This window comes from Netta rufina (assembly GCF_964035555.1).
Source record: "Netta rufina genome assembly, chromosome: 14".
Lineage (NCBI taxonomy): Eukaryota > Metazoa > Chordata > Aves > Anseriformes > Anatidae > Netta > Netta rufina.
The window spans coordinates 1,646,710-1,672,625 of record NC_140137.1 but is presented as its reverse complement, the minus strand read 5'-3'; the positions used below and the strand labels follow the sequence as shown (position 1 = coordinate 1,672,625).

Below are 25,916 nucleotides of genomic sequence, written 5' to 3'. Positions count from 1 at the left end.
CTGATACTTTACAAGCCACTAATGACCTAGCTGCCCCAGTGTATTGGGTTCGATGGCAAGGTTTGGGGGGGGGGGGGGGGGGGGGGGGGAGGGGCTGCAGCAGCAGCCCACATGAGAAAAATCCAGAAGCCTCCCCGTGGCAGATAAGGGACAATTTCAGTTGTCCCCAAAGGGGCCCACTGCTGCCCAGAGCCAAGCCATGAGCAACATAGTCTGTGCCTCTGTGACAGCACATCCAAGAAAACAAAAACAAGCAAACAAAAACCTGCTGCTCAACAGCAGCTGGGAGAGTGAGGAGCAAGAAACCTTCCCACAGACACTGAAGTCACGCAGAAGGAGGGGGAGGAGGTGCTCCAGGTGCTAGAGCCAAAGCGCCCCTGCAGCCTGTGGAGAGGCCCCTGGTGGAGCAGGCTGTCCCCCCTTGGGAAACTGACCAAACACCACAGCAAATATACCAAAACTTCTGGACTGTTACTTAGACAATGCCTACATCCTACTTCCCTGCTCATTCAACTTCAGACAGCTCTGTCAGATGCTACATGCCACACCTTTAACACCTTCAGCAACCCTTTTTAACACTTCTATCTTTCTCCAGCCTGTACTTTCACCAAAGGCTCCGTCATTGGCCAACTTAATTCCATACCTTTCTCCCTCCAGGATGCTGAAACAACATATCAGTATACCATATTTCATCCCATTTTCCTTCTCTCCTCCACCTTCCACTACGGATATTCCTAGTTGAAGTGGCCAGCCTGGCCACACTTCAAAGCCTGTCCCTGAGCTTTCCTTGCCTGCAATTCCTTCGTCTCTCTTCTTCTCTTTTCCATCCTGGCCCTGACGCCCTCTGAAACTTTTCTTCCTCTTTCTCCAACCCTCTGCCTCGCTACCTGGTACACTGTCAATACCATTAGTTTCGCTCTCTGCTTTTCCTTCTCATCTCCCCTCCTGACATACACCTTCAGGGCTTCCTGCAGGAGGACCCCCCAGTGTCTGTTCATTATATCCCCCCACCTTCTGGAGCTTTTTCTGTGTATCTTGCCAGGCTTTAATCACAAAACACACTTTCAAGAACCCTTGGTATATCGAGTCCTCGGGACTCACCCTGAGCACTCCCCCACCCCGACCCCAAGTCTCCCCCACAAGCCCTGTGCCTATCACCACTGTCACCACTCAAGCCAGGATGGGCAAGTGGGCACCCCTGCTCTGCTGGTATTACCCCCGGTCCCAGAGGATGAGCTCCTTTCCTTTCTTGTAGAGCAGCTCTCCTCCTGATCATTCTCATTTCTTCCCCTGTAAACAACATACTTAGTATAGACATCATTTCCCCACAAGAGTATACGTTAGGTCCTAGGAACTGGTCTAATAGTTCAGCTAGCCTGATGGGGTCCTCAATTAAAGACTTAACTAAGATCTCCTTCTTAAAACTCCTAATCTCTCTGCTGGTAAGGAAGGGGCGGAGTTCACCTAAGAGCATACTCAGTTAGTGTTAGTACTGTTAGTATCAGGGAAGGCAAAATTCTCAGTATCTCTTCTACCTTGTTCTAATTCTTGCCAGAGCCTAGAGTACACTCTTCTCTAGGTACAGTGTTAATTGCAGTCCCTGTCTCCCTTCCTGGAGAGACTGCTGCTGGAACCGGCACAATATCAGGATTATAAGGAGCATAACTTGTCTCCTTCTCCAAAAAAGTAATCTTATTGTTTACATATAAATTTAAAGCCTGAATTTTCATCAGACCCATGTTTTGGCCAAAATACTGCTATTTCCTTAATTGTTTCTTTTGTCCAGACTGATACACAATATTTAACCTTTTTTTTTTTCTTTTATCATCTCCTCTAATTTTGAGATTATTTTTCCGATTTCTTATCATTCTTCAGAAAGAACTGTCAGTAGGCACTCCCCCAAGGATATCTTTCTTTCCCCTGGAACTCTTATTTCCCATTTTTCCTAGCCCTTGTCAGTGTGCTGCTACAGAAACTTCCCTCCTGAAGGGCACCACACACTAACGTTCCAATTCTGGAAAATGGGGGTGTACTGCCAAACACCTCCCTGTGCAAGGGGTACCACACGCCTATGAGCTTACCAGATTCCCTGGTGTACTGCCAAGCACTTCCCCATGCAAGCGTTTACTGTACACCAAATTTCCCAAGACTCATCCTTTCTCTCCCTCACCTCATGCTTCGTCCATCTCTGGCTGTGCCCCTCGCGGAGCTATGGAACCCTCCTTCCCGGTCTCACAGAGCCATGGAACTGTGGATCAGGACTCCACACTTGCTTTGTACAAAAGTACGTCTCAGTCACACACCATGCAGAGCCTCGCCCGACCCCCAAGGCAATACTTAATATTTCTTACCTTGGTCTATGCACAAAGTTACCGGATCGATTCTTAAAACCCGGAGTGCCTACCTTCTTCCTTTCCCCACTACTTCACGGATTCTGCCTCTTTAATCAGTCTCTGGCCCCGTCAGCTCTCCGCAGAACCGCCACCGTCGATGCACAGGGCTGCTGAAATCAGTGGGGCATGCCTTCCTGCTGCTGCACTGGTGGGGCTCCGCAGTAGGTGACTGGCTCCCAGATGAGCCCCCAAATTGTGAGAAACACTGCGTAGCCAATAACTTAGGCTCAGGCGAGGATCTCAGTGAAGTAGTGATTTATTTGCGATTGCAATGGCAGGTGCCCCACAAGCAGGAGCACACCTACCAGTCACACAGCACGGTTTATATACTTTATTTCTCAATGACCGGGACCCTCCCCTGTTTCCCCATTGACTGGGTAATCCAGGTTCACAACCTATCCAATGCTTCACAAACAATGCATGGCCTTCAGTTGCTGGCCTGTTAAATTTCAAATTTCTTTTGACTTTTTTACTGTTTGAAGTGGTAATGTTTCTTCACTTATCTGACTTGACACCATGATCTTCACCTAATTGTTCTAAGTCTGGTTGTCTGCATTTTACAAGGTCTCCTGCTAAGTTTTCTTATCACTGCAAACATATCTCAGTACCACATTCCTTTCCTCTAAACAATGTAACTCTGCAAAAACAACATGTTTATTCCCCCATACTTAAGCCTTTTATATGCCTACATTAAGACAGAGCAATCCCAGCCTGAATGGACACAGAGAACATGCACGTACCCAGCCATTTTGGATACCAGTAACAACACAAATTCTGGCTACCAAGCAATTACCAGGGTGCAGCCCATTCTTGAGTCTGCTATCACAGCTTCACTTGTAACAGCGGCTAAATCAACTTACGGGATGCCCAGTGTTTCTGCATATGCTGCAAAAATCCATTTTGGCTTCACTATAATCCTAATTATACTCCGTTTATGTACGTTGTTCCATTGCAACCTTGCAGCATAGATGTGATCTGTTGTGTTGTCCCCTTCCTGGTAGTGCATTCTATGGAACTTGGTGCAGACAGAATGACATCGTTACCACTACACAACATCTTAAAACTGTTATATATGGAGTGGTAATTCATGTCGAGAAAATGGTTGATATTAATAAAGAAGGGGGAGATTCAGGAGTGTGGCCATGGGGGTCAGAAAGCCCGTGGTTGATGATAACATCAGACTTTTAACGATGAGGCCATCAGGAATGTAAAAGAGTTTAGAAGGAACAAAGAAGGGTGATGCAGGAGACCCCATGCAGTTTTGGGTTTCTTGTTCTCCAGCCATTAAGGCATGGAAATTTCTGGGTGTTTGCTGTTGCTGTTATTTCCAAAGTTGTTTGACCAATGAAAAGTTGTTTTGAAAAGAACTGCTGTGGGGAGAAGGGTATAAGAGGGGAGCCTGCCCTCAAGATAAAAAAAAAAAAAAAAAAAAAGGCAACACAATGAAGTTACATCATCAATAAAGAAGCAGGAAAAAGGAGTGAAGAGGAACAAGCTAGCAGAATGGAGACCAGGATGGGAACAGGCACTTTGATTGCCTCAGGAAGATAGGTTCGGCCAAACTCAGCAAACTGCTCAGAGAAGCTTGCACAGAAAGTCGCTGGAAATAGGTGCAATGGAGCTGGAGAGAAGCAGACCCGTGCACACAACTGCCTCTCACTGGTAAGCAGTTGTGCATTATGGGGAATCATACATCCTTAGGAACAAAGACTGTCCTGGTAACCTTACAGCTTATTCTCCTTATTAACAATCAGACAGTTTATGATCCTGAAACACGGGACCAAATTTATGTTAAGGTGTGGGACTCTGCAACTAAAAATGGCAAGGTTGCAGTGGGATTGCTCAGCACCTGGCGAGCAGTCTCTGAGGCCTTAAAGAGCCGTGTGGGACCACAGTCAGAAACGTGTGGCTTGCCAGACAGTGAGGGAGCTGCGGGCTCCTTTACTGATCCGACTGCTACGCCATGGGCCCCTCTGCTGCTACAGCCATCGAAGGCTTTTGCTGTTACGCCCCCTGCTGACCTGAACGTGCCTTTTGACCCAGGCCTATTGGCCTTGAAAAGGAGATGGATATGCTTTTCTTCAATCTGGGAAGAACGGGATACATAAGGCCTGAAGACCGAGTTGCTTGACAACTTAAAGCAAGACATATTGTTCAAACGGAATGGAAAATGAAGACTTATTTGTAATCAAGAAAAGGAATGGAAAATGGAGACTTATTTGTAATCAAGAAAAGGAATGGAAAATGGAGACTGTTAAGTCATGGAACTTAAAGGATTGTTTGTTACCTTTTCTGATTGTGCATATGTATAGGCGTACTCGGGTTTAGTATGTAAAGCAATGTTCTGTATATTTAGAATGTTTGATGTTTGTGTGTGCGTGTTGGTAGAGCATAAACTCCCCGCACACCCAGCGCTGTTTACTTGCCTTTTATAAATATTCTTTTATGTTACTAAATTCAGAGTTGAGACTTCATTTATAACACCTTTTATACCTTTTATAAGTATAAATATTAAATTCAGATTGAGATGAGACTTCATTTATAACAAAACCATACGTACCACACAGCTGAAGCATATACATGTACATGCTGTGACTGTTCACATGCTTCAAAATTTCCTATTCATATTTACTTCAGTCCAACAATACATTCCTGCCAGGACAGAACACATCAGTATCATTAATTAGTATCTGGCAGCACAAGCCTTTAAACAGTCAAGTCTGCCAGAGGTGATCCTTATCACGTCCCAGCTTACTCAAACAATTCTTCCAGTGCTGTATACTAATACATACAGATACAACCATATCTGCTTCTTACAGGCACCACACAACCACATCGCATCCGTTCAGTCACTCAGCTCAAGCTTACTACAGCTTCTCCTGCCACCCCCAGTCTGCCAAAATGCAGTTAGCACATCTTCATATAGCTTTGCATTTTTCCTGCTTTCAAATTCATGATACTTACTCCAATTTTATGAGTTCCTTCCTCTCTTAAATTCATAGTTTCTTTTGTACTTACGGCCTTTCTGCCAATTGCTAAACACAGTCTCACTTTAATCTACAGCAAGTGTGCATGAGTACAATTTGTTTCATTAACTTCATTCATATGATTTTGGCAGCTTGTAAAGGCTGCAGGATAGAAACAAGGACCCAGCTATGCTAATCACTATGCAAACCAGCCACAGGAAGGCAAACCCTATTCTCAAGAGACTGAAGGCTAGATTTAAAATAAATAGAAATTAAGTGGTGATCAAAGAAGTTTGAGATGGAGTAAAGTTAAAAAGCAAGAGCTTTTTTGTTCAATGAACAAGTTTCTTCCTGCATCTAACATGCCTACTGTTAGCAGGCTCCCATCTAAGGGCTACCTATGGTATCATATTTCTGCTGGCCACTAGATTAAAGTGGCATACAAATGTCTTTATTTGCCTCTTTTTAAAAGTACATATAGCACCTTTGAACATGTAAATAATATTGCCAAAGAGCTGTTTACATAGCATTTTTAAGACCCTCTTGTTGGGCCAGGCACATTAGCTCCTGTTTGTTATTACAATGAAACAATTCAAGCAGTGTTAACAAAGCCATACACCCAAGTTTGTTTCCCCAGCTTTGCATAAGGACTGCTGGGGACTCCAGTAGAAGTAAAGGATTAGTTTTAGCATTTTAATGGTAACTGTCTGCCATAAGCAACACCTGATGAAAAGCAGAGTGGCTTTCAGTAAGCATTAATCTCCCTGAAGTTTTGGAAGAGGAAACGTTCTGTTTTATGTCCATCCTTTACAGAAGCTGAATTTAACATAACAAAAAGCTTGCTGGGCAGAGCTATGTCCCATTAGGTCAAGGGCTGAGTAGTCTTTTCGTATTAGTTGGTAATTTCTTGTAGGCTCAGAATTTACTGCTGTTCTTCTTTGCTACGGCAGAGCAGCACTAGAGAAATGAACTGTGGCTAACTGAACTGACCAGAGAGCACAATTAAATTCCCCAACCACATGAAGCACCTACACAAGCCATGCTGTTTTGTAGTAAGGACCACACCAGTTCTGGATTCTCCTGAATGAAAGCTGTTTGGTAGCTTTGCTTCTGCAAACTTCTCTGAGCTTCCTGATAACCAGAAGCTTTTGACCTCCCTTGAGTAAGAGTCAGCGGAGCAAAAGATAGAACAGACGACAATAAGCATCCCTGCACCCTGCCAACCCTACTAACCAACCTGATGCCTTTTCCTCACAATATCAGACTTGGGTAAAACAAATAGATTACTGTGAGTGTGAGACAGCGTAGGGAAACCAGCCTTAGAACAGCTGAGCATACCTCTGCATATGCAGAGTATGGTTTGGTCTACTGGTGAAATACAGTTGGAGTACCTCCAAGCACAGTCAGGTTCTCTGCGTAGGAGAGTAATATAAAAACAGTTCTGGTGTTACATATGAGCTATCTTCACTAATGGCTTTTTAATCTGCTCTAGGACTCAGCTGAATAAGGTAAAAAGTTTCTCCTGTGTATCACCTGTTGTCACAATCACACAAACAAAATAATGAGAGGAAAGAACCAGCAGATCACTTCTTTGATATCACGTGCTCCTTCAAGATAAGAATTATTTTTGCATCATTTTCAGCTTCTGCAAGTCTTCCAGTGCCACTCTTGCATTCTCCTTGGGAGAACAAACAGAAGAAAATTAAATCTCAGATCTGAGCTAAAACCAAAATCCTTGCTGAGGGCTAGCTCTGAAATTAATGTAATTCAGTGGCAACACAAACTTTCTCACTATTCTCTGGAAATATGAGAAAGAACATAATTCTGAGAAAGAGCCCCTTAGGGGCTCATGGACAGTTGCCATCTTTCAAAGTGTTACAGCCTGAGGATACAGAAAACAGGTCTTTTGCAAATTTAGTCAAACAAAAATGTTTCAAAATGATTTAGGCAGTAATATTAACGGTAGGCAGTTTGTGGAAAGCTTACCACATCTGATTTCTTTCAAACCACAGATCATACGCTGAATCCATCTGCTGTTTCCCTGTGATACTGATTGACAAAGCTGCAAGCAAGGCTGTGAAAAAATAATTTAAAAAAATCAGTACCTACTACTCATTCCCCTAATAAACACATTCTAGTCTACCCACTCATACGACCAAACCACTGATTTAATAGATATGGCAGTAAAACATAAAAAGGTATTAAGCAGTTTTATTTTTAGCAAATTTAACTCTAGTTCTAATCTATGTCTCCAGAAATACGCCTGGCTGTTCTTCCTGATGTTCCTGTATGTTTCTTATACACTTCACAACACCATGCAAAGAAAAGCATTATCAGACACAACAGGCAGAGACTTTATGTGTGTTATGTAAGTCGAATCACAATGTTCAGGTCAACAGAGTAGGTTAATCATACCTATATTATCTACTAAAATCCTATAGCTTGCACAATCGTGTTTTACTAGCTTATATTAAACATAGCTTTTTTGCTTTTAAAGAATACTCCAAGACCTCATTTATTTTAAGAATTGCTTTTGTTACTGTAATCCTTTAACGACACATAATTTTGTCTTCCTACAATGAAAAAAAAGGCAAGTATACTACCAGGCCTTACACTGGGCCAAGGATTTCTCCATGTACCTCTTGCAAAAGTTTCATTAGTTCCTTGTGTCCATTAGCTATAAGCTTCAGGAAAAAGTTGGGTGTAGCTCTATTTCTAGCATAAGTATGTGCTTGGTAGCAACTTCAAAACCTGAAAATAGAAGCCACTAACTTGAAAGAATAATATTTTATTTTTCAAGAGATTCTTACAGGTTTTACTTGTTACTTTTCAGGAAGTTCCGCTTGTCGCTGAGCAATGTATCCCTCACCCTAACATCAGGAGAAATAAAACCCTTTTGTCACTTTTTTTCCCCCTCATCCCTCTTTAACGATTCCCTGCTTTCTAAAAGCTATCAGCTTCCCTAAACGTAAAGCGTCACATGAAACAACTAACTTTCCTTCAGGAAATACAAGATTTCCTACCTGGGGGGAAAAAACGTGTCCCATGTGTCTTCCCCCCCCAAATCAACTACTGGCCCCACAGGCAGAGGGCCCCAGACCCGGCACGCCAGGTGGGCAAACGATCGCTGCTCTCCTCCCCTTGTCGCCACCCCGCTCTCCCCCTTCGCCAACACACCCCGGTCGCCTTTGAAAGCCCAGATTTCCATTGCGACAGGAACCAAGCCCCCCATTTCCCTCACGTTTTCTCTTTTCCTGTGCGTTTTCTCCCGACGACGGCCCTGCCCAGCCCCACAGCAGGGCGTCCCCTCAGGGCGCCCTGCAGCGCGCGCACCACCACCCCCTTGGCCGCCCCCTGCCCCCGCCATTTTCTGCCCCCCTCCCCATTAGGGCGCATGCCAAGCGCCTCGCGGCTCCAGCCTCGCGCACCCCTGATGGACGTCAGCCCCTGCCAATCAGCGGCCTCTCGCGGGAGCGGCTCCTCCCTCCGCCAATGGGGCGGCGGGACTGCCCCAGCAGCCCAGCCCCTCCGCGCCGTAGCGGCCTGTGAAGCGCATGGCCACGCCCCTTCTTCCTCTTCCCGGCTTTCTATTGAATGAAGTCCCCGCCGGCCAACAGCAAGTTCCAGGCGGGCTTGACGGACGGCTCCTCTGTCCAGTAGGAACAGAGAGCCGCGGCGCGCCCGCCAATAGGCCGCCGGATGCGAGCCTAGGGGGCGGGCCCTCCCTCCCAGGCGGGCGGGGGAAGGCCGCAGCTATCGATCCCGCTGCTGGAGGGAGGCAGCACACAAAATGGCGGCCACGGCTGCGGAGGCGGCGGCGACTGCGGCGGTGCCGGGCGACGGCGGGGCCGGCGATGCCGAGCCCGAGCTGGAGCCCATCCCGGGCAGCGAGGCCGGCGCGGACCCTCTGCCCGCCGTCACCGAGGCCGTGGAGTCGGCGGTGCCCGACGGGGAGGAGGCCGACGGCGGCGGCAAGGTTGCTCCCGGTGAGGCCGAGGAGCCGCAGCCCGCGCGGAGCCCGGCCGGGAGGCGGGAGGCGGAGGTGCAGAGGCCGGAGAAGCCGCCGCCTCCTCCGCCCGCCGCCCCGGAGGCGGTGCTGGCGGCGGCTGCTTCGGCCCGGGCTGAGCTGCGGGGAGCGCCCAGCCCGGAGCCCGAGCCCTGCCCGCCGCCTGCTGGGCAGCCCCGACTTCCCGAGGAGGAGCCGCAGCCCTGCCCGCCGGCTACTGGGGGCTCCGCGAAGCCGGAGCCCGGGGAGGAGCCGTCCCGGCCGGAGGAGGAGGAGCCGGATGCTGCTGCTGCTGCTGCTGCTGCCGCCGCCGCTGCTGCCGAGCCCGAGTCGCCGGTGGCCGGGGCTCCCGGCGAAGGGGAGGCGGAGGCTCCGCTGCTGCCCGGCTCGGAGGTGCGGGTCACCCTGGATCACATCATCGAGGACGCCCTGGTGGTCTCGTTCCGGCTGGGGGAGAAGCTCTTCTCCGGGGTCCTCATGGACCTCTCGAAAAGGTGAGATCTCCCGGGGGAGCCGGCCTGAGCCGCCTCTTCGTCCTCTTCCCCCTCCTCCCTTGCCTCCCCAGGAGGCCGGAGCCATGCGGAGCCCCCCCCCCCCTCCGGGGGCCCTCAGCACCGTCCCCTGGTGGGAGCTGGGCACCGTTGCTCCGGGAAGGGGGCGAGCACTCGGGATCCCCCTGCTCGGGGGGGGGGAAAGCCCCGAGCTGCAGAGGTGGGCGTGCATCCACGCCGGCTGCCAGACCTGGAGCTCTGCAGTGCTTCCCCTCCTTGGCTCGTGTGTACCATTGCCTAGGTAACCTTAATTGCACTACCTGCTTTTTCCTAGAATAGTGGTTTCTAAGCCAGGCTGTTACGGTCCTGAAGTGTGGTTATTAATGTTAATTGCTCCTTGTGTGCAGAGAACAGGGTGAAGTTTAGGGTTTTTATTTTATCTCGTTTTGGGAACTGGTATTCTTTCAAAGTAACTCATCAGATTGCAAGGTCTGGGTTTTGGTTTTGTATTGACTTCCTGTAGCAGAGGGCTCTTGGAATGCCACAAGTTATCATTGTGAGTCTATATTTATAAACACCAACTGCTATTTACAGGTGAAAAATCTCTGTTCCTGTTTTGTTTTATGAACATACAAATGCTATGCAACTACGTGGGAGAAAAGTGAAATTTGACCAGGGTTATTTTTAAAAAGAACTGTAATGTGGAAAATCTAGATTTTGTCAAAATTTAGACTGCACGTGTGTTTCTTATTACCATCATCTGTTTAATAATTTCTGTAATAACAGTATTGACAGTGTTTTCTAAAAGAAAGCTATTAGTGACCAGCACTTTTGTCCTGGACCTAGCATCTTGATTGCTTTGTGAAACAGGTCTTTTCCGAAACCTAAGTGATGGATAAAGTCATGGAAGTAAGTTTTAAATGTGTAAGTCATTGGTAACTTTGCATTTCAAATCACAATTTGTCTTTTCAAAGCCAATTACTCAAATATGATCTGCAGTCTGTATTCTTTTGCAGTGTGAAATCCTGAATGCCCCAAAGAAGGCCAGGAGGAGTTAGGTTATAATGCTAGTTAACATCTGTTCTTTTGTAGGTCTGAAGGTCTGGTACACAGCAAAATCACATTATTACCTTGGTTAGGGAGGTGACTGAGCACGTGCTTCTGTACTTCTAGGGATCTGTGCTTGTGAAGAAGCAAAATGAGATGTCTGCTCCTTTACTCCTAAAAGAGATTATATCTTTTTATACATGTATTGAACACAAACATCCCTTACTTGCCTGAGGTTTTGTTGTGCACTGACGATCCTTTTCTCATGCAGCAGATCTACTGCAGCCCTGTGCATTAAAGGTCACCTGTGGCAGGTAAACGCCCTGCTGCTTCTGCATTGTGGCTTTGGTGGAAGCATGCGTCTCAATTTCCGCTGTTTTGAAGTGCAGGCCCTGGGGAAAGCCTTCATCATAAGGACTGGGGAAAGTGGCGTGTGAAAGCTTGTACTATTTCTCCCAGATACTCTTGAAGTTGAACTCTTTATTTCTTCCTCTTCATCTGTATGATCCTGGGCTTACTTCAAGGGCGCTTGTTATATGGGAACTCACAAGGTGAAATTAGAGGTTAAATCAAAACCACCTCAATTTCAGCATAAATTTACATGAAAACGGTGGGATTTCTAGTATACAAGAGGGGTGTTTAGGGATAGATGTCTCCCCTAGGTCATCCAAGTACATCTTATAAACTTTCCTAATGCAAATTTTGTTTCCTGTAGAGCAGTATCGGAAGGCCTCTGTAGGAGAGTTCTCGTTGAGTAAACATGAAATTTGGTATTGAAGTACACTTGTTTAATAACTTCAGAAAGTAGCTGATGTGTTCACTACACAAGCTAATACTGTTTTCGTTATATTTTCAGAAGAAAATAATTCCTGGTCCTTTTTGGATCTTAATTTCTGCTTTTTTCTTCATGGCAACGAAGGTGCTTGTTCTATACAGCACCATGAAGAGTACCTTTTAATGAATATTTAGAAAAAAACTGTCTACTGAATTCTTTTGCCTTTTCAAAGCATCTTCTAAATTTTGGAGAAAAGGAAAAGCAAAACTGTCTCATTTATTTTTTTTTCCCAATTCTGTTTCCATTGTTAAAATGATGTTTTGACTTCACGTTTTAATATCGTGGACCTTGATATGAATTTAATGGTGTATTAAAGGTTTGATTTCCTTCTGTTCCCCTTTACCCCCTGCCCACCATGAATAGGATGTTCATTTAGGAGTCCGTAACACAAGGATATGGGTACCTCAGTGTTCAGTGGACTTTCCTCTCACCTTTATTTGAGGTAAGGAAGTAATCTTTCTGCCTTTACTGATGGCAGTGTGATGTACTGAAGATCAACCTGTCTGCTGCTGCACTGGAAGTTTTGAAAACAGGAAGCCATGTCTGTCAATCCCAGATCAATATCTTATACAGTAAATCATCCTTTCACTAGGGATATACCTCCTTTTTTTTTTTTTTTTTTTTTTTTACTCTGAAGGCCTACAGTACAAGTTAAAAATGTGATCCTACTGTTAAGAGATAATAACAGCAGCGGCAATAACATGTAAGTGCCTTATTGCCTTGCACGATGAGGTTCTGATGTGGGTTCCTTGGCAGGGACACGATGGAGCTGTGCTGATAGAAGAGGCAGGAAGCGCAGCCAGCCATCAGGCAGGGGAAGTCGATTGAGTTGGTTTGTCAAAGCAAATACTGGAAGGCTTCGTGCAAGAACGTAGTTAATTTTCCATGCCATTGTTCAAATTTTCATTGAAAAGTACTTGTTAGGCCTAGATAGGGCTTTTAATCTTGTTGTATCCAGGATTTGACTAGCTCTGTTTGCTTAGGGTATATGAGATGTTAATGCCACCTGCTGGCTTAGAATTACTGTAAATCTTGCTCTGCACCTGGAGGAAATGTACAGAAGGAAATAACTGATGTGAACAGCATCTATAAATCTGAAAGCGTAGGATTAAAAAGTTCTAGTTTTAGTTTGTTCTTCTGGAGAGAGGATAACTAATTCTGCACTGTTCCCCTCCTGCCTTTCTAAAAACTAAGTGCTGGGGGACAGGTGAAGAGAATTAAATTTATGTTCTGTTGTGTAGCCATCAGCCAGGACTTGGGCTTTGTATGGCTTTATCACTTGACTAAAAGTTTGCTTCTCATCCTATACTTGTGATTGACACTTCTAGAATCACAGAATATTCCAAGTTGGAAGGGGCCGATAAGGATCGAGTCCAACTCCTGACACCGCTCAGGTCCACCAACAATGCAAACCACTGTCTTTTTCTCTAAGCTGTTTTCCCTCTGACTTGCATGTGAACATTGCAGCTCCTGGGAGAGGAGGCAGTGGGAGAAGAGCAAAGGGTTGTTTTGTTACCAAAAAGCTGTAGATAGCCAAAAGATGCTCAGTTTATTGCTAGAAGACAGGTGTTTAAAATTACATCTTAATTGGGGTTTGATTGTGGAAGAGAAAGAAAGACTTCCTGCAAGGCATGCATTTAATCTAAGATGAAAATAAACTGTTATAGATAGGTTCAAATTCTGATAATCTTAGTAGTATTTTTCATTTATAGCAATCTTTCTTGGAGACTCTCAAATCCTGTGCTTCTTCTGATTTATTCATTGGACTTTCTACTGCAAAATAATAAGGTTAAGTGAACAATTGCATACATTCCCTACTTTGTGTTGTCTCAATCTGAAAAGTGATTTAAAAATATAACACGTTTATATTTAACACTTCTTGAAACTTGCAGTCTACATACACTGACACTTTGTTGACATTAACTCTGCAGGGTGAGTCTAGTGTATTGTAACTCTATGTGCCAAGGGAAGTGGAGGGGGCAAAAAAGCTACTCCAAGTTGTGGAAGATTCAGGATGTGATGTGAGGAAGAAGCAGCAGAAGTGTTACCTGGAAAAAGATGTGGTGCGTTTGTCTGTGCTCTGAGTTCTCTTTCCCTGCTAATTTAATAAATAGGGACTGTTGTTCTTTCTTGGCAAGGGAAAGTTTAAGCTCTATGGAAGTACTGGTATTCTCAGCAGTGGAGAAATGTCTGTGTTACTTGGGGTTGTGGGTTTTACTTTTTTTTTTTTTTTTTTTTTTTTTTTCCTTGGTAAATTTATACCCAGTTTGCAAGATGTTCCTAAAAATCATCCCCTATTCTCTTTTGTTGTTTCTCAGAAGTGTGAATGGGCTTAGTGGAATGCTAGCATTTAAGGAATGCCCTTAAGATTTCTCTGGCATTTGCTTTATCCCTAGAACATTAGAAGCAGAGCTCTGATGTGAGTGTGTGTGGTTAAGAGCATAAATTACACATACTATTCAACATAACCTGTCAATCAGAAAGTAGAGTGTCAGATTTAGCTTCAGAGCACAGGATTGGATCAGAGGACCTTGTAGTATTGCTTCCAACCTAAATTTTTCTATGATTCTGTAATGCTTCAACTGTTGTGTATGAATATAGCTTCTCTTGCATCTCTATCTACATCCAAAACTTTACTGAGCCTTATTTGTGGTCACTTCTCAAGTGCTTTTTGAAAGGCTTACCCGTTCTGTATTTCCATGTAGAAAGTAAAAATGGCTGACAGAACTGGACCAGCTTTTAGGGGGCTGTTAGCGTAGGTATAAAATATGTTAACAAGTGCTGCTTAAACTGAACAGACAGACTTTCCAAACCCCTTCTGGCTTTGAGTGAGTACAAAAGTGTGAAATTTCTGTCCCCTGCCCCTTCTCAAAGCAGTGAGCCTTAATCTCCCTGGTATGTAGGGTGTCTGTGGATTGTGTCTCCAACTTCCATTCCTTAAAGTATTTGTAGTCTATGACTGGTCTTTATTGGACTCCGATGCACTGGATAAAGGCTGAACTGTCATTTCTTCTCACAGTATGCTTTCCTGTATTGAAATTATGTATTTCTGCTTGAGTTACATTGTTTTCTGAGGGCAGCTTGACTTAGCTTGAAGTATTGAGAGCCAGAGGATTTTGAGAGCTCAAAGTATTGAGAGCCAGTGAAGTTTTCAATATACTTTAAATGACTTATTTTCTTATGTTTCTATGGGACTGATGAAACTTGTACATCTAGACACCAAACTGATTTAAAGTTCCTCCATTAATAAATCATACTCCCTTCCACGTTTCTTGGGTTTGACTGTTATATGGGTAATCTGGAAGTGTATATTAAAGATACCTTATCATAAAGCTTTGTCATTTTGTAACATGTCCAAATATATCAGTAAAGCATCCACTTTAAAATGGAAACCATGTGTGTAACTAACAGTGACAACAGCTGTAAAAATTAAAAGATAACTTGAGTTTCAATGGACATTCAGCCTTACAAACACGTCAGTACAATTGCAGTAGTTAGCAGGAAGCCTAAACTTAAAACACACTATCTTTAAAATAAGTACTTTTGCATCCTTGATAGAACTCGTAAAGTTAGAGAGAAATGAAGGAAATTCTGGGAATTCACATGTAGATTCTTTCCAATGAAAACGTGAAAGGTGCCTTTCTCCTTTTGGGGGGAGGGAAGGAGTAATTAAGAACCATCTGAGTACCCTTCAGGCTTGTCAACTTAGAGATTGTTCTGTCTCTACAGAGGCTAATTCTTCAAAGTCTGCATCAGCATCCTGACTGCATGGACTTCTGTGATCCAGTTTCATGGAAGTTGAAGTCTTTGAAAGGACTTGTAACTTTATGGGGAGGTGTGCTGTAAGTTAATATAGCCTTTGGTATATTTGCATATTGTTTGTAATCATTAGCTGGTTTCTATTTGTGTAGTGATTGCAGTAGGATGATAGTAGTTAGCATCTGATTTAAGTCATTCCTACCTTGAATACTTCTAACTGGCTATCTTGAGATGCTCTTTCAAGCTCATTTCTATGCATACCCTGTTTTTCTCTTATATTGCTTGGGAGGTGAGTAAACCTTTCAGCTGATAACTTGGCTTATGCATATGCTTTTTTTGATAAGGTGCCTGCCACTAAAACCTACGTGTTCTGTAACATGCTGTATCACACCAACTAAATCCTGTATTACCAATATCACTGCATAATCTGCATCTTGGATACAGATTATTTTCAGGAGTTAGGAAATACTTTGTGTTGAAATAACTACGATCTAATTGTTTATTACACTGGATATTATAATTTAAACCCGCAGTTTGGATATACGCATGAAGCAAATATACTTAGCACTACCCTTACTTAAACACAGTATTATATTCCCAGCATTCAGTCTTTGAGCCTTTATCCATGAGATATAAGAAACAATTGAATCAATTTTTCCTGTAAGGATGATACTGAGCAAATAAGAGCAACACATTAAAAGGTAATCAGAGTTTACCATAGTCTGACTTTATGAAAGCTCTCATCTTCACCATTATCATTTCAAACAGACTTGACTTAACACAGGAAGTTAGTGTGTTTTGTTGACATCGACTCAGTGCTTGCAGACAAATATGAAATACATGTGCTTCTGAACCCCTTCTGTGGCTCTTGGCAGAACAATGTGCTTTTACAATTCTTTCCTTTTTTTTTTTTCTTTTGGAGAAGTAAAATTGATTCATTGGAGATTAAAGATGAGAACATAAGACTTTACATTTGAAGTAGATACTCTCTGCCCCAAGATATATTGTTTAGAAATTTATGTATGTGTAGTTGCCAATTTAGCTGGGATTTGTTCCTTATCTCATGCTTATTTTAAAAATACTTTTCAACGGTCCTCTGCTTTGCATACGAATTGCATAGTAATATGTATTCATTGTAGTAATTCTACTGTAGGATTTAAGTATGAAAGAAGTGTTCTTACCTTGCTTGAAGTACCAAGATTTATATATCTAGCATCCAAATTTATATGGCTGTAAGTAACAGACTTCTAGGTTTGATATCAAAACCATCTTTTAACTAACTACAAAAGATGCCGTGGCTATGTATTAGTTAACCTGTGGTTGACAAACTCAGGAAGTAAAACTTGACTTTTAAAATCATATTTCTATCTCTGCGTACCCTAGCCAATTGATAGGTTTTCTTTGTGTAAAGATCCCCAGACTGTTAGAAGGGGTCTCTTTTTTACCCTGTTACTTTTATTTTTTAAATGTAGTCCCTGCTTTTCCTGTTGCTATTTATTATTTGCCTTCAATGCATATATATGTGTGTGTATAAATATATAGTAGAAATATGATTAGATCCTACTGATTACTCTGGTTGCTTTTAAACCTCCTTGGAGGTATATTTCTTACAATGGGCTGTATCTGTATTTTCTTCTAGAAGTACTTTTTCAGAGCAAAAAGAGACAGGACAGTTTTATGAGGGAGGATGCTTGGCACCATGGAAAACTGTTTCTAATTTTGAATAGGTATGAAGCAGCAGTGCAGTGCTTTCCAGAAATGCCTTGATTATGGTTTTAATGCCTGTTTCTTACTTTTTTTTTTTTTTTCCTAACGGTTTGGTTTCAGAACCTCCATCAAAGAATCGCTTTATTCCATCAAGTAATATTCTAAAATAGAGCTATAAATATAACGTACTATCTGCCTGTACAATGAACAACTGGCACTTATGCACAAATTGATTTAAGCAAATTGTAACTGTAGCATGTCTTTTCAAGAACAGTCTTTTCTGGACAAAAATATTGTTGTAGTAAGGACAGGTTATATTTCAAAAAATGTCACTTGTTAGAACAAAGACAAGGCAATTCCTTGTGGCATTCAAGCATGCGACATAAGAAATACATATAGGTAGTTATCTCACTGATGTAGCACCTCTTTTAAGAGGTGATCTACTACTCCCTAGTCAGCACTGACTGACTAGGTCTTGCAACTCTTATGTGTGACCTATGTACGTGTGCTACTCACAGATGTTTCTAATGTGTAGCTGGTGTAACAGAAATCATTATTGTACAGAAAGCACTTGTCTTCAAGGTCCAGAGGTATGAAAATAGGGCTGGAAACTCACATTGCATATTGTATATTCAGTAAGTATTCAACTTCATTCAGGTGCTCTGTCAATGCCTTGTCTTGAATAGGTTTGTTTTGGTCACATATTCATTCTGTTTCTTCTAGTAAGAAAATAAGCCATTGTCTGTTTTCTCTGTCATTCTTCTTTCTGTCTTTGTACACTGTTCTGTGTCATTTTCTCTTTTCTTAGGTCTTTCTGCCGTTGTTCTCTCTTTAATTTTCATTTAATTCTTCCAAGTTACATGGCTGGAGAAATTTACCAAGGAGGAATCAACAGTCATGTAAAAACTGAATGTTTAGGGATGTAACCTGCTATTGGATGGGGCCAAAGAAAAGATGCAGTCAGCTGTTGGAAGTAATATTCAGTCTCTGGGCATGCCCAATTTGTCTTGTTTCAGATGAACTATGTATTTGCTAGTCAAGTCTTTACATATTGATGCAGAACTTACACGAATGGTCTTCCTATACTCTTACATAACCGGTACCAGGCAGTAGCTGTGAATGTTCTGTAATCTTACAGATTTTTTTTTATTTTTTTTTTAAGGTAGACAGGGTCAGCAGATTCTAGCTCATTTGTTAAAACAGTACCTCTTGTGAGACAGGCCATAGCCTCAAAGATTTGGTATGGATTGGTTTTGTCTTACTAAAGCAGGTTTGTGTCTTATACAAAAATTCCACTTCAGCTGTCCTGTTTGTCAACTTTTTCACTTGTATATTACAGAAGTCATTGAATGAAAAGATCTAAATTAGAGATTCTTGATGGAAAAGATAGTCTGAGATACATTAATGATCTTAAATGACATAATTGTATCAGTCATGTGTGGAGCTTTCCATTAGGCTCTTCTATGTGTTTTGAGTGCTGATCATGCTGACTTTGCTTGTGAGGCACTAGAAGAAAAATCTAGAAGAGATGAAGTACTTGAATGGAATGCTTCTGAAGAATCTCTTTGCAGTCTTCTGTCTTATTTCTTCTCAGATCATTGCTAATAATGCTTCATGTCCTAACATCAAGTTGGTATAATTGTCCTCTAGAAGAAAGGCTTATGTATTGGGCTATGGACGTGTCTTGTAAACAACTAGGAAATACAATTCCTTAGAGAAAAAGAAGTGTAAGTGATATACTTCTGTATGGAGTTTGCCCTTTAAATATCATAGTCCTGGCGTTCATCTGGGGTTTAAATTTTCGCAGCAGAGTTCTCTCCCTCTAGGAGTTCTTGTTTTCAGTTTGTACACCAGTTTTCCCAGCTCCTGTAATCTTTATCAGGTGGCAAAAGATGGGATAGAGATCTTTTCGCTGTAAAAGAAGCTGAAGTTCTTGATGCAAGTAACACTGAAAATGTTGTGAATTTAATTATCAGCTGATAGGTGTATGTGTGATTTTTGTTGCTTTAAATCCCACGTGGAGCTCCATAACCTATTCGTAATCCTTAGTGGAAGGAAGAGTGTTTGCGGCAAAGCGACTTGTTTATGCTTGGTGGACTTTAGGACTTTAGGGAACTTAAAACTTAGTTATGAGTGAGTCTTTGATAGATTAATGCCAAACTGTGGGCTGGAGAAATGCCTGTATCTGCTGCTAAATGTTTGTAACTCTTTGTAGCTGTCAGTGGCAGTAGACTGCATTTAATTGTAGCAGTCATGTCAGGAGGGACATCTGGAGGGGGCCCAACCCTGAGAAATGAACTTCTTTGGGGCGGGAGGGTATTTTGTGGCAAAGAGCACTTATGGACAGATGCAGGAGGACAGAACAGTGCTGGTGAGGCTAGCCTGGCTCTTGCCTCTGGCTTTAGAGTTCAAAGGTGGTAGGGGAACAATAGCGCTGATGCTGATACTTTTTAGCTGAAAATTGTCATGGGTACAACTGCTGCTCTTTTTATGATTAAGAAAATGGTTGAGTTGCCCTTTGATTAGTTATAATAGAGTGCGAGCTGGATGGGTAAATTAATCTTGGGTTGCTTGCTTAAATAACAATTTTAAGTGTAAAAAGTAGCTTATCAGATATGCAGAAGGGCAGATAAGTGGAGACTTTTGCTGGTGACAGTGTAAAGAATCTTCTAACATTAGATGACGCATTTCTTCAAAACTTTTTTTGAAAAAGAGCCATGTAGGCATTTGAATAACCTGTATGTTTATTGCAGGAAACTACACCAGTATTCAGCAGTTATTTTCAGTTGAGAGGCAAGCACAGATTGCAAATAAATTTCAGTTCAATCAGTTAAGATGCTGCTACAGTTAAAGAGCTGAAGAGCACTGTGAGGTAGTGTTAACCTGAAGACAAATCCTGGATAATGGCTTAATTCACATGTCTTGTGGGATAAACGCGAATGGTGTTCAGTGATTTGGAATGGATGATTTAATGTTTGAATTGCAACCTCATCTGTCATGTTCTTACTGCATCAAGCTAGACCATTAAAATATAACCTCTTGTAAGCCAAACACTTCTGTGTATATTGGAGCTGGGATCAGGCAGAGCTTGGGTGCTGAACAGTCTCGTGAGAGCTCTGCTAAAGTTGATACCTCAGATGGCAGATTCTAGTGTAAGATACAAGAAACATTGAACAGGCTTTTGTAATCCCTTTCTCCCCATTCTAGGGTTTGAAAGACACGTTGAAATATGAATGTATTTATCAGATGGCTTTTCTCTCTAGAGCAAGCAAATATAATGCTTTGTAGGCTGATGAAATGTTTCCCTTAGCATAACCTTTTGCAGAAGGTACTGGTTACCTGTTGAGCAGGCCATGTCTGTTAGTACAGGAAAGCTGAAGTAGTGCCTAAGACTTGCTGGGATTTTTCTGTCATCTTAATCGGTGAGAAGTCCTATGTGTGTGTCAAATAGGGCAGCAGATATCATAGAATACTTAGAGCTGCCTGCTCTAAGGTAGGCAATATCTTAAAATACTGATTGCGTGCAGAACAGAGGGAAAGGATTTATACAGTACTGAAATTATAAGGGTAGCTTTGCTGAAAGAAACTCAATCTACTGGGCCAGCAAGCTTTGGGTTGTCATGCATCGGATGGTCAAGTACTAATCTTCTCTGGGTATTTATTGTACATAAAGAATGATAACATTCTCTTAAATGCCAATATTTACACATTGTGTGTTCAGCTTAAATCTGGAATAAATTCAGCCTTTTGTGCTGTGCCACAAATTGAAGAACTCTGTAAAAGTTATTGAAGATGCCTTCCTCACATGAGTTGACTTAGTATGGAAATTAATCTTGTATAGATTTAGAGTTGATGGGGTGACTCGCTGAGTGTTTGCGTGCGTGTGTTTTCTAGAAGTATAAGGTTAAATTTTTTAATACTCTTCTACGTAATACTTTTTCTTAACAACAATCCCTGAAAATATAACAAGCATGTAAGTGAAGTTACATACTTCATGTTCTCTGCTGACTTGGTTTTTGGTATTCTGCCTTTTCAAAATTTACTATAAGGCTTGGTGTAATGCTTCAGTTTTGCCCAGAATTCATGTATTTCAAATGGCAGTTATGTAGCATGGACAGGCTTTCAAATGCTTTTTAGTAAATGCAGTGAATGATCCCTCAAAACCTTTAATGTTCTTTTGTTTTCTTCAAGGTTTGGGCCCCATGGAATCCCTGTGACCATATTTCCTAAAAGGGAGTACAAGGATAAACCTGAAGCCATGCAGCTCCAAAGTAAACCATTCCAAGATGAGGCACAGGTGAAGTGTGAATCTAATGCTGCAGTCCCTGATGACTCTTCTCTCACGCAGCCATCAGAACCAAGCTTAGCTAAAAGCCTATGGACTTCTAAACCACCTCCTCTCTTTCATGAGGGAGCGCCATATCCTCCTCCTTTGTTTATCAGGGACACATATAACCAGTCAATACCTCAGCCTCCGCCCCGGAAAATTAAGCGGCCCAAGCGTAAAATGTACAGGGAGGAACCCACTTCTATCATGAATGCTATCAAACTACGACCCCGGCAGGTCTTATGTGACAAGTGCAAAAACAGTGTTGTTGCAGAAAAAAAGGAAATAAAAAAGGGTGGCAATGCAAGTGACTCTTCAAAATATGAGGATAATAAAAAACGAAGAAATGAGAGTGTGACTACTGTGAATAAAAAACTTAAGACTGACCACAAGGTGGATGGAAAAAGCCAAAATGAAAGCCAGAAAAGGAATGCTGTGGTCAAGGTTTCAAATATTGCCCACAGCAGAAGCAGAGTAGTTAAAGTTTCTGCACAAGCAAATACTTCAAAAGCGCAGTTAAATACAAAAAAAGTTCTCCAGAGCAAAAACATGGATCACGCAAAAGCTCGGGAAGTCTTGAAAATGGCCAAAGAAAAGGCACAAAAGAAGCAGAGTGCAACCTCCTCTTCCAAAAACGCACATTCAAAGGTCCACTTCACACGGCGTCTTCAGAACACCAGCTCAGGTTCCCTCCCACCTCGATTGCGTTTAAAGCCACAAAGATATCGGAATGAAGAAAATGACTCTTCTCTCAAGACAGGACTTGAGAAAATACGGAGTGGCAAGATGGCAACTAAGCCCCAGTCTCGCTGCTCCTCCACCCGCTCAGCAGGTGAGGCCCCTTCAGAAAATCAGAGCCCCTCAAAAGGCCCTGAAGAGGCCAGCAGTGAGGTTCAGGACACAAGTGAAGTGCATGTAACTGTTGATCAGGATGAACACCAGACATTGGGCAAGAGAGGCAGCAAAAGCAATATAACGGTTTACATGACCCTTAATCAAAAGAAATCTGACTCTTCCAGTGCATCAGTTTGTAGTAGTGATAGCACAGATGATTTGAAATCTACCAACTCTGAGTGTAGCTCTACTGAAAGCTTTGATTTTCCTCCAGGCAGCATGCATGCACCTTCTTCCTCCTCCTCCTCTTCAAAGGAAGAGAAAAAGCTCAGTAATTCCTTGAAAATGAAAGTCTTTTCCAAAAAAGTCTCTAAGTGTGTTACACCAGATGGCAGGACCATATGTGTAGGGGACATTGTTTGGGCCAAGATTTATGGCTTCCCTTGGTGGCCAGCCCGTATTCTGACCATAACTGTGAGCCGGAAAGATAATGGCCTTTTAGTTCGACAGGAGGCTTGTATATCGTGGTTTGGGTCCCCAACAACATCTATTCTTGCTCTTTCACAACTATCCCCCTTTTTAGAAAACTTCCAGTCGCGCTTTAATAAGAAGAGAAAGGGTCTTTACCGCAAGGCCGTCACAGAGGCAGCTAAGGCTGCTAAGCAGCTGACTCCCGAAGTTCGGGCCCTGCTGACACAGTTTGAAACGTGAACATGGAGAGTAAGGTAGGCAAGAAATCCGGAGGCTCCACAAAATTCATAGCCTAGTTAGAGAACTACCATGAAGGACTTGCCAAGTCAGAAGTTGCACTCGGTTGAATGCTCTTTTTATACTAAAGTTGTTCCATTTGTAGCGGTTTCTTGAAAGTTAAACAAATTGAACATGCAATCAAAATTAGCCTAAAGTGAGAATTTCAGTATTTTTCAAGTGACAATTTTTTTTAAAGAAAAAACTCCTCCAACACCCAATGCATAGGAGCCATAGCCTCAGCTGAAAGGCAGCTTATTTGCAGGGAATTTTTTAGTAGTTTCTACCCAATATGTACCTAGTTGCTGTGTGGCAAAGGGTTAACACAAGGGATGAAAGTAGTAGCTGTGATACTTTATTTTTTTCTTTAGGTGGCCCATCAGGGAAGTGTAGAAATGTAAGCCTTGTCTAAATGGTCTTTAAACATTATTTCAAATACTCTCTAATGTGTTTAGTCTGGCCAGTGCAAATTGGTTTGATGCATACATAAACATTTCAGAGGCACGTGCCAATCCACATAGGCCAGTTTAAATGCCATTAGGAGACTTGCTGAAATTTTTAAGGAAGAAAAATTCATGTAACTAAAGACCAGATTAAATGGGGTTTAATCTTAGTGACCAGTTCTTAAACACTCAGCCTTTCTATGCACATGGGGGCACAAATATTGACACTTCAAGGTCTGAGAAGCTGAGAGGGATGCCTGTAGCTCTAAGACAAAGCTGAGAAGTTGCTCAGTATTTGAGATCAAGGGCTGTTAATGCTGCGTAGGTGTGAATCATAACTTCTGGTCTTTCTTCCTGAAGAAGTCTTTCAGGCTATGTGCCTGGAGTTTTAGATTAAGAGAGGCTTTGTTTTGAATGTGTAAATAATTGATTGCTGAAATTGGTCAGATTTTCTCCTGACTGGTTGTTCCTAAATTCTTAGGATACGTCCTAGTTAATTACACTTTGTGAATTGTCAGATGTGTAATTGTTGCATTTTGGATGTATCTAACTTCATTTTTTTTAATATTTCCGTTTAAGGTATCTGTTTGCAGGTCAGAAAATGAGAATATGTAATTGTGTAATGCTCTGAAATGTAAAAACAAAACAAACAAACTGTAAATAAAATTGACTAAATCTGAATTATTTGTGTGTGTTTCTCAAAAAGCTTTGAAAAAATCTAGGATGTTAGAGTACTTTATATGTATGCCGTATTTAGAGGACACCTTTTTTAAAAAAGTAAATAGTCCTTTTTCACTCATTTTTAAAGATAACTGCTTGATGTAAAGTACTATTGGTGTACTTCAGTTTTAATTTTGAGATTAAGCAATTATCTCTCCCTTTTTGTTTCAGAATTAGCTCTGTAGAGGGCTTTCTGTAAAGTTTATCATTTTTCCCCCTATAATTAGATTGTTCCATATATTTGAATAAAGACTGTCATTTGTACAGTGGGGAAACATTTTCAGTTTTCTCCATTTACCAAAAACTAAGCAGACCCACTCACCACTGTTACTTCAGCTTTTCTTGCATGTCTGTTGCTCAATGCGGAGCATTTTCATGCAATCAATTATGTTTTTTGCTCTAGTTTTGGTCCTTATCTGACCATAAGAATTGCTCTCTTCTTTAACCCACTCCTGTTTGAGCCTTGCAATGTCTCATGAAGAATCTGTCAACGTTCATCCCAAAGCAATTTTCATCCTGTTTTTTCCATAATTGCCCAAGTAGGCAATCATGACATGTAAAAACTTAAGCTTAGACTGAAAATTGAGATTTTAAACAGACATGAAAATGGGGTAAGGATCTAATCATCAAACCCTTAAAAAAATCTTTTAAACTTGAGATAAATTTCATATATCCATGATAGTGTCTGGTCTTTGCAAAGCATTTGCTTTCTTTTAACCTTTTAAAATTATTCTGTTGTGCTCACAGAACTACTTGAAGCCCAAAGTGTTGAATACATGACCATTCAAATTTCTTCAGAAGCTCCTGGTGAACTCTGCTAGGTGCTAGTTCAGCTTCCAAATATATCAGCTTTTCCTTGGCATTCTAACAGTTACAAAAAAAATCAACCAACTGGTCAATGCTTTTTGAATGTGATAAACACACAGTAAATTTCATAATGCAGAAAAAAAAATCCTGTTTCACTTCTATGTATTCTTTCCTGCAAACAGAAACAGTTACTTACTTATTTAAGTAAATAAGCCGTATTTGTTACTGAAGCAGACTGCTTTTTGAAGCCAAGAACCCATACAGCATGGTTTAGATGTCTATGCTGGTTTCTTGAGGTTTAGAATCTCAAGCAAACTGGTTATAAATTAGTTGTTCTGGCTTAAGTAGTGGTAAAATCAATATTTACACTGTATTTTTTTTAAATACTTGGAAGCTTTGTATTCAAGCTTTGTATTCTTTTATTTAAAGTTAGCATAGTACTAGAGCATACGTAGTTGAAGTTTGATCAGGTGTTCACTGCTAAGATTGAAGAGCATGAAGTTTGAGGGGGTTTCTTTTGATTGCTTTATGTTCAAACAAACTTTACGAAAGGTGTTTAATGAGTTTGAGTTTTGTAGGCGGTCAGTCTTAAGAAGTCTTTCCTAAGTTTTATACTAAATGTGCAGTACATCATCCTCTCAGACTTAACAGATTTCGAAACCACCAGAGTATTTTTTTTCTTCACAACACCATGCTACCTTATATTGAAAGCTACCTTATATTGAAAATATCCTATTCATGGGTCCATGGTCTTTCTTTTCACTCTGAAGTAGCCAAAACTCTAGACATAATAGTTGATAATAGAGAAAATGTTGGGCTTAATGCAAAGTCTGG

At 41.9% G+C, this 25,916-nt stretch overlaps 1 protein-coding gene and 1 long non-coding RNA gene across 6 annotated transcripts in view; one reads left to right on the top strand and one right to left on the bottom strand.

Annotated features, from left to right (window-relative positions):
* Nucleotides 1-5,822: 5,822 nt before the first annotated feature.
* LOC311214820 lies at nucleotides 5,823-8,376 on the bottom strand. The gene is made up of 3 exons (XR_014618870.1): nucleotides 8,170-8,376; nucleotides 7,346-7,433; nucleotides 5,823-7,037 (listed from the first exon to the last, which is right to left on the bottom strand). It is a non-coding gene; the product is annotated as an uncharacterized lncRNA (long non-coding RNA).
* Nucleotides 8,377-9,134: 758 nt separating this feature from the next.
* The window catches only part of PWWP2A (PWWP domain containing 2A), a 29,665-nt gene continuing 12,883 nt past the window's right edge, over nucleotides 9,135-25,916 (top strand). Inside the window, exons 1-4 of one of the 5 annotated variants that reach the window (XM_084295614.1) lie at nucleotides 13,449-13,526; nucleotides 13,670-13,801; nucleotides 15,468-15,580; nucleotides 21,396-24,172. In XM_084295614.1, the coding sequence (XP_084151740.1) occupies nucleotides 15,507-15,580; nucleotides 21,396-23,076 (1,755 nt within the window). In that variant the 5' untranslated portion in view covers nucleotides 13,449-13,526; nucleotides 13,670-13,801; nucleotides 15,468-15,506 and the 3' untranslated portion in view covers nucleotides 23,077-24,172. Of the gene's footprint in view, nucleotides 9,860-13,448; nucleotides 13,527-13,669; nucleotides 13,802-15,467; nucleotides 15,581-17,147; nucleotides 17,225-21,395; nucleotides 24,173-25,916 lie in introns of those variants that run through there. The other 4 variants (XM_084295613.1, XM_084295612.1, XM_084295616.1 and 1 more) reach the window with 4 other exon arrangements.